Source organism: Cebus imitator, unplaced genomic scaffold, assembly GCF_001604975.1.
Source record: "Cebus imitator isolate Cc_AM_T3 unplaced genomic scaffold, Cebus_imitator-1.0 Scaffold303, whole genome shotgun sequence".
Lineage (NCBI taxonomy): Eukaryota > Metazoa > Chordata > Mammalia > Primates > Cebidae > Cebus > Cebus imitator.
In genome coordinates this window covers 489509-498313 of record NW_016107618.1, presented here as the reverse complement: position 1 = coordinate 498313, position 8805 = coordinate 489509, and the positions used below count along the sequence as shown (strand labels likewise).

The following is an 8805-nucleotide window of genomic DNA, read 5'->3' as shown; positions in this document are numbered from 1 at the left end:
TAATCCCAGCTACTCAGGAGGCTGAGACAGGAGAATTGCCTGAACCCAGGAGGCGGAGGTTGCGGTGAGCCGAGATTGCGCCATTGCACTCCAGCCTGGGTAACAAGAGCGAAACTCCATCTCAAAAAAAAAGAAAAAAAAAAAAATTATCTTTTGTTTAGAAAGAACAACAAGGCTGAATATTATATTTGCATACCAGTTACCACAAAATTTAAGTGAAATCTATATGGTTTTTCTATCTCAGCAACAGGAAATTGCTTTTCTAAGCCTACTTAGTAAAAACAAAACAAAAAAATTTTTCTATAACCTCAAAAGTTTTATTTTAGTTCAACAAGAATAATTTCATATTACAGGTAATTATATTGGTTATAATGATTGCCATTGAAAGTTTGTTAAGGCCGGGTAAGGTAGCTCATGCCTGTAAACCCAGCACTTTGTGAGGCAGGGATAGGCAGATCACCTGAGGTTGGGAGTTCGAGACCAGCCTGACTGACATGGAGAAAACCCATCTCTACTAAAAATATAAAATTAGCTTGGTGTGATGGCATATACCTGTAATCCCAGCTACTTGGGAGGCTGAGGCAGGAGAATTGCTTGAATCTGGGAGGTGGAGGTTGCCGTGAGCAGAGATCACACCATTGTAATCCAGCTGGGGCAACAAGAGCAAAACTCCATCTCAAAAAAAAAAAGAAAGTTTGTTTACTCTAAGTTTAAATTATAAACTGCGTGTCAGCACTATCCTTGGTACAAGAAGAAAAAAAAATGTAGAAAAAAAATTATAGACTGTGTTTGACCTGGGAGGTTAATTTTTCTCAGTAATGTTATTATAATTAAACCAAAAGTTTAACATAAAACATTAAACTTTTTCTTGTTAATTTAGATATACAGTTGATATATAGTGCTTATACGAGTATTCAAGTAAGTTCCTAGAAAAATAAATAAAAGATTTAAACAGATTAAAATCCATGCAGAATCTGACTTTTCCAGGACACAGTTGTATCAACAAACCATAAATTATTTCTCCATTTTCTATTGATATTAATTTCATTCATTTCTAATTTTTTCTATTACAGTGTTTCTGGTACTATTCTGGTATATATCATCTTGAGCACATGTGAGAATCTCCATAGAGTACATACCTAGAAATGAAATGTTAGGTCATAGGGTATGTGTATCTTCATCTTTGCTAGATATTGTCAAATTCCCTTTCAAATCAGCTCTACCAATAAGCACTATACATATGCATTGCTTGGCATTGTTAGATTTTTGAAATTTTTATAAAGATGATGGGTATAAAATGTTTACATATTATTTTTTGTTTGCATTGCCCTGGTTACCAGCATAGTTGAAGATCTTTTCACATATATTTGTATTAGCTATGCAGTTAATTTGTCTTATATGAATTCTTATTCTTTGTGAATTTTTATTTAGAGTGTTTCTCTTTTCCTTGTCCATTGGTAGAAATAGTTCAAATATTCTGAATTTTAGTCTTTTGCTAATTTTATATCTCGCATATATCTTCTACCTATGGCTTATTTTTTCACTTTTATTATGGTGACTTTTGTTGTTTAAAAGTTGTTTACCAGCTGGATGCGGTGGCTCAGTTTGTAATCCCAGCACTTTGGGAGGCCAAAGAGGGCAGATCACGAAGTCAAAAGATCAAGACCATCCTGGCCAACATGGTGAAACCCTGTCTCTACTAAAAATACAAAAAATTAGCTGGGCATGGGGCATGCGCCTGTAAATCCTGTTACTCTGGAGGCTGAGACAGGAGAATCGCTTGAACCAGGGAAGTGGAGGTTGCAGTGAGCTGAGATTGCACCATTGCACTCCAGCCTGAGTAACAGAGCGAGAGTCCATCTAAAAAAACAAAACAAAACAAAAAATTTGTTTACCTGTAATCCCAGTGTTTTGGGGGCCGTGGTGGGCAGATCACCTGAGGTGGGGAGTTTGAGGCCAGCCTGACCAACATGGAGAAACCCTGTCTCTAGTAAAAATACAAAATTAGCTGGGTGCGGTGTCTCCCACCTGTAACCCCGGCTACTCTGGAGGCTGAGGCAGGAGAATCACTTGAACCCAGGAGGCAGAGGTTGTGGTGAGCCGAGATTGTGCCATTGCACTTCAGCCTGGGCAATGAAAGAGAAACTTTGTCTCAAAAAAAAAAAAAAAGGTGTTTATATCTTTATACTTCAATTTATCAATTGGTTCCTTCTGTTTTGTAATTTTGTGTCTTGAGGTATCCCTCCTTATCTGAAGTCACGAAAGTATTTTCTTTCAAAAATTTTGGAATTTTTCTTTGTATTTTTAAATTGTTAATTCAGTCGTAATTTTTTCAGCTTATATTATGAGGTAAGAGGCTAACTTTATTTTCTTTTTCCATTTGTGTATCCAGTAGTTTCCACATCACTTACTGAAGAGCCCATCATTTTCTCCCTGGTTTGTAAACAGTTAGATACTAATTTACAAATACGTGTGAGCATTTATCTCAGTACCATATTCTTTTCTATTAACTATTTGTCCAATACCAACTATCTTAATTGCTAATAGCTTTTTAAGTCTTTATATTTAGTAGGGTAAGTCACCCCCCTATACACACACCCTTTCCGTTTTTTTTTTTTTTTTTTTTTTTTTTGACTGAGTTTTGCTCTTGTTGCCCAGACTGGTGTGCAATGCCAGACCTCAGCTCATTGCAATCTCTACCTCCCTGGTTCAAGTGATTCTTCTGCCTCAGCCACCTGGGTAGCTGGGATTGTAGGCATGTGCTACCATGACCAGCTAATTTTGTATTTTTAGTAGAGACAGGGTTTCTCCATTTTGGTCAGGCTGGTCTCGAACTCCCGACCTCAGGTAATACACCTACCTTGGCCTCCCAAAGTGCTGGGATTTCACTCATGAGACATCGTGCCTGGGTCCTTCCATGTTTTNAAACAAGATCTATGAGTGTGAGAACAGGTCCTTCAGTTTTCAATGGTATAATTTTAGCCCTATATTTTTATTAGACTTCAAACTATGGGAACTTGACTAGACAAAAAATTCATTCATGCGAAGAAATTGCAGACAGTCCGGATGATGGCCAACTGTGTGTGCTGGCAAAAATATGAGAAACTCTGCCTCCAATTAATACTGAGTTCTGAGGAAACAGGAAATTGAACTGTAGGGAGAAGCAGGAAATATTACTGCAACCAAACAGCCAACAGGTAAAAGGGAGTTAAGATGGTCCTGGAACCGTGCTTCATTACTGTTGTTTCCTGAATAAGTCTTTTGAAGTGAGATATGATTGGACAAAAAATGTCTTTGCAAGAAGTTACATAAGCTCTCATATCAACTTTATTTATTTTATCTTATTTTTATTATTTTAGAGAAAAAGGCTTATTGGCAGATGGCTGAGCAAGAAGACAGAAGATGGGCTCAAATCTGCTCTCCTCTTCAGCTCACAAGCAATATATTTAAGGACATCACTGTGTCCTTTTTAGGAGTTCTCATATCAGCTTTGTTATGCCGACTTGATTCCTGAGCAGATTTTAAGGAATTCTGTGAGGATATTGAGTATTTGTTAACTTTCAGTTTAGGAGAAAGTTAGTCGCTCTTATATGAAGAGTCAGGTTTGAATTCTTGGGAAACAATCTCTTCAGGAGCAGTGGAGCTAAAATAATGTGAGGTGGCACATGGAATTGCACTGGAATCCGCCTGCAGCAGCAGTTCTCATGTAAACTGATTAATGTGGTGATGCTTGTTCCAAAGCTCAAAAGGCTTCCCAGAGCGATGTTGAACCCCAGTCCTATGCTTGGGCCTCTCTAGTTTGTTACGAAGGGCAACAGTCTAGAGGGAAACCTAAGCAAGATATCAACAAATAGGATGCTCCTTCCTCACCTCCCCGCCACGGCCCCCCAGCAAAGAAAAAAAAAAAGTACAAGTGGGATGAACATTCCATTCAGCATAACAAGTGGGCTTTGTACTGAGAAAAGAAAAAATAGACTCATTTTTTTTAGATAGGTGGCCTTACTGTGTTGCCCAGGCTGGCCTCAAACTCCTAGGCTCAACTGATCCTCTCCTCAGTTTTCCTAGTAGCTGGGACTACAGTGTTCCTCACTGCATCCAGCTTAGCCTGAAATTGATTGTTTTTTTCTTTTTTTTTTGAGACAGAGTCTCGCACTGTCACCCAGGCTGTAGCACAGAAGTGCAATCTCGCTCACTGCAATCTCCGCCTCCTGGGTTCAAGCAAGTCTCCTGTCTCAGCCTCCTGAGTAGCTGGGACTACAGGCACACACCACCCAGCTAATTTTTATTTTATTTTTAGTAGAGACTGGGTTTCACCATGTTGGCCAGGATGGTTTCAATATCCTGACCTTGTGATCCGCCCGCCTTGGCCTCCCAAAGTGCTGGGATTACAGACTTGAGCCACGGCACCTGGCCCTCGCCTGATTTCTTTAAGGAAAAGAAATTCTATGTGAGAAATGTTTTAGTTGAGTTGAGTTTCTATGTAATCTGAGAAACATTTGCATTTATATCAGAAATTATAATTATTATTATTTAATTAACTTATTTTTTTGAGACAGTCTGGATCTGTCGCCAGGCTGGAGTACAGTGGCATGATCTCGGCTCACTGCAGCCTCTGCCTCCTGGGTTCAAGCAATTCTCCTGCCTCAGCCTCCCGAGTACATGGGACTTCTGGCACATGCTGCCATACCCAGCTAATTTTTGTATTTTTAGTAGAGATGGGTTCACCACGTTGGCCATGGTCTCTTGACCTTGTGATCCACCCACCTTGGCCTCCCAAAATGCTGGGATTACAGGCATGACCCACCGCACCCGGCCAGAAGTTAGACTTATTTTAGTGAAGCTAAACAATCTGAACTTTTCTCAAGATTTGCCTTTTGGTTTTGTGTACCTCCGCCTACCCAGTTCAAGCAATTCTCCTGCCTCAGCCTCCCCATTACCTGGGATTACAAGAGCCCACCACCATGCCTGGCTAATTTTTGAATTTTTTATTTTTTTATTTATTTTTATTTTTTAGAATAACAAAAAATATTTTACTAAAACATAAGTTTTACAGAAGTTTCCAGACAAGCCATACAAAATGGTCACAAGCTTTTTTTGAAGGGGGAATCTACACTTGACAGCAAAGTCACAATGTTATTAGTGAGGGCTGTGATGTTTGTTTAATGTTCCCATTTTGGTTCAAACAATCAAGCTTGTCCATCTACAGTGTCTAAATAAAGTTAGACTTGGCTAGAGAGCATATTCTAAATAACTGGTTAGCTGCTTTTAACCAATGCAATTTAGATCACCATAAAAGGGGGAAAGGAGCCCATAAAATTAAAATAAAACTACCTCCCCCCTCAAAAAAAATAAAGAAAAACACCCACACCCCTGCAGCTAACCTGACAACTACCCTCATTCACAGTGCTTTATACTTAAACCAGGATGGGGGAAATGAGTAAAAGCAGGAAGGGGCCGCTGCTTTTAAACCTTTCACAACAATCCAGATGATACTTCTAGCCTCTGCTCATGCTTTACAACAGTGAATCAGGACAAGATATAGATTTGCTAATGTGCATTTAATCACCAAAGGACTGAAGATGTCTGGGCTTTTTTATTCTGTAATGTTTCTAAGACTGTGTCCATTAAATGCAAACAAAAAGGAAGAAGTCTTGGCAGAACAGGAGAAGTGATGCACACTTGATGATCGGATCAGTTTAAATATTATTCATGGCATATAGCCTAGTCCATGCTTTAGCTGTTTCTATGGCTTGGGCTTCGTTGGTCTTCCACTGCTCCGCTACATCATTTGCTAATGGATCATCTGGATTAGGAGCACTTAACAAGGCCTGGATCGATAGCAGAACTGTGCGGATCTGCAGTGCTGGGGACCACTTATCTACGAAGGCAACAGGCCCAGTATGATAAAGCATGAAAAACAGGCCCAGAACAGCTTCGTTTCCCTCCCACAGACCTCTTTGGTCTTTGTATAATGTTTACATTCTCAACACAGAATGCATAGGAGTAAAAGGAGAATTTTTACGAATAGCATATGCTGATAAAGATAACTTACCTTTCAAAATATCTAAACATATTCTTCCCAACTTGTCTACATTAGGATGATAAATTTTGGTCATGAAACGTACTTTAGGGGCTGCCATTGGGTATTCTTCTGGAAGGAATAGTTCAAGTTTAAAAGTCCCTCCCTCAAAGGGGGAATCCTGAGGGCCAGCAATGACCACATGAAAATAATGGGCGTTGCTCTCATCTGGTTCTGCTTTGATGCCAGGAACTGGTTCTGCCAGCAAACGCTGGGTTTCCTTGATGATCCTGCGGGGCAGCCCGGCCATCTGGTCAGAACCCGAGTTCGGCCTCTGGTCTCGTCTCTAATTTTTGAATTTTTAGTAGAGACAGGGTTTCACCATGTGGACCAGGCTAGTCTTGAACTCCTGACCTCAGGTAATCCATCCGCGTTGGCTTCCCGAAGTGCTGGTATTACAGGCATGAGCCACCGCATCTGGCCAAGATTTACCTTTTGGAATATAGTTAGGTTGAAACCTATGAAATGGCTTTTTTGGTAGATCAGAAATGGCCAAATACCAGCAGATTCATAGGGTTCAGCTCTATAAAACAGGCCACAGCTCCACAAGCCTCACAGTTTCATTCAGCAAACATTTATTGAAGGCCCTAATGTATTCTTTGCTTTCAGGCAACATTCATTCTAGTGAAGGATTCCAAAATATAAACAAATAATTGCAAATCAGAATGATAAATGCAATAATAAAGGCACAGGATAGCACAAAGGAAGTTGTCATCAGGTCAGCTCAGTCAAGTGAAGAAAGACTTTACAAAGCAGGTGATGTTTAGTTGAGTAATTAGAAAGGAGTTGGGTTGGTTGAGGGATGGATAGCATCTTTCTAGATGGCGTGAACCACCTGTGTAAGATCTTTGAGGCACGAAACAGGATGACAAGTTCAAGGAATGCTGTTAAATCATTTAGGATGTCTGGATCTATAGGGGAGGGAAGGTAGCTAGAGGCTGTAGGAAAATAGGAGTAAGGACAGAAAATAAGTGTGGAGAGAGATTAAACAGGTATGGATTGTGGAATTAACAGCTATAGGTTGCCTTCAATGTCATAGTATAAGAATTTTGACTGTAAAGATATCCAATTTTTTTTTTTTTTTTTTGAGACAAAGTTTCACTCTTGTGACCCAGGCTGGAGTGCAATGGCACAACCTCAGCTCATTGCAACCTCAGCCTCCCAGGTTCAAGTGATTCTCCTGCCTCAGCCTCCTGAGTAGCTGGGATTATAAGTGTGCCACTATTCTTGGCTAATTTTTGTATTTTTAGTAGAGACAGGTTTCTCTATGTTGGCCAGGTTGGTCTCAAACTCCTGATCTCAGGTGATCCGCCTGCCTCGACCTCCCAAAGTTCTGGGATTACAGGTGTGAACCACTGTGCTGGGCAGGATATAACAAATTAAAAGTCTTCATTCAGATTATGGTAGGCTAGTGAAGTTTTAGCTGGGAGTTAACATGATCAATTTACCATTTTAGAAGTTAAGTAATTCTGTGAACTTCCCAGTAGAGAGACTTGCTTTGAGTTTATAGGTATGAAGAAGTGAACTAAGGTAACAATCTGGAAATGCAGGGAATGGGAAGGAGTGAGAGATGTGAGAAGTAAAATTGAAAGGCTCAGAATACTTTGCTACTCCTTGAGCTCTTTTAAAAAATGTGACATATTTTCTTTATTGAAAGTTCTATATAACTAAAATATCTGCATTGTGACTTTAACACCTGTTATTCTGGACATTTTAATAATAATAAAATCACTGCATTGTGAATTTAATTAATTACCACCTAATCTCAAAATGAAGTTTAAAACTTTGGTTAATTTTTCATTCTATTTATTTTCTGTTTGAGACATTATAGATATAACCACAATCTTCATAGAATCTTCTACCGCAAAGGAACATTCCTTGTCCTAGTTCTGCATGAAAGCATTTCTGATATGTGAAGAATTCTCATTCCTAAAGGAGAAGTAGTAATGCCCATAATCTTCTCATCATCTTGCCACTTGATGAAGGAAACAGATAATTTAATTATTTTTTATTTTTGAAAACATAGACTGTTTCATGAATTTGCCTGTCAGCATCGTGGAGAGACCATACTATTCTTTGTATCATTCCAATTTTAGTATATGTGCTGCCGAAGTGAGCCACTAATATACTCTTAATCCATTTTTCCCCCTGGATATCACTATCCATATGAAATAATGTCAGAAAATAAGTTTTTTATTAGTTTATTAAATTGAGCAATGATTATTTAAAATTATATATCCATGTGTGAAATTCAAATAATATTTAACTTTCATAATTCTTCCAACTTGTTCACTAAAATCTTACCCTAAAAGCTAAATTAAATACTTTTTTTTCTAGAAATTTCTTTAGTGATTCTATTCACTGCGGAAAAAGATTATATAATGTGTTTTATTATACTGGACAGTGTTGTTTCTAGTCAATGAATGCTATCCGACAGGGCAAATAGTTGGCACCAAAACCACTAACACATTCAGAATCTAATCTCCCCTGAATCCAGCTTGAACTCTCAAAAGCTGGCTGGGGAGTATGCTGTACTTTGTAGAAAATTCACGCTTTAAAAAATGGACAAAAATACTTATCTCTCCTCCATTGTTAAAGACTGCTTCATACTTTTTTTTCACAATTAAGGTAATATTTATTTGTTTATCTGTTTATTTACTTATTTATATCAGTTATTTACTTATTTATGTCATGTATATTATTTCAGCCATTGATTAAAATGCCAT

At 38.6% G+C, this 8805-nt stretch overlaps 1 protein-coding gene and 1 non-coding gene across 2 annotated transcripts; both read right to left on the bottom strand.

The window, feature by feature from the left end:
• Window positions 1-5006: 5006 nt before the first annotated feature.
• Window positions 5007-6360, bottom strand: LOC108285592 (ubiquitin-conjugating enzyme E2 N-like). The gene is made up of 2 exons (XM_017502871.2): window positions 6053-6360; window positions 5007-5878 (listed from the first exon to the last, which is right to left on the bottom strand). Exons 1-2 carry the CDS (start codon window positions 6327-6329, stop codon window positions 5697-5699), a joined length of 459 nt encoding a protein of 152 aa, XP_017358360.1. The 5' UTR covers window positions 6330-6360; the 3' UTR covers window positions 5007-5696.
• Window positions 6361-8095: 1735 nt separating this feature from the next.
• On the bottom strand, window positions 8096-8200 carry LOC119467551. The gene has a single exon (XR_005196088.1). It is a non-coding gene; the product is annotated as a U6 spliceosomal RNA (small nuclear RNA).
• Between the last annotated feature and the right edge of the window lie 605 nt (window positions 8201-8805).

Coding starts and splice junctions, on each gene's coding strand:
- LOC108285592 (XM_017502871.2), bottom strand. CDS start 6,329: ATGGCCGGGCTGCCCCGCAGGATCATCAAGGAAACCCAGCGTTTGCTG. Junction 5,879..6,052: donor ATGTTTAGATATTTTGAAAG/GTAAGTTATCTT, acceptor TTGCCTTCGTAG/ATAAGTGGTCCCCAGCACTG.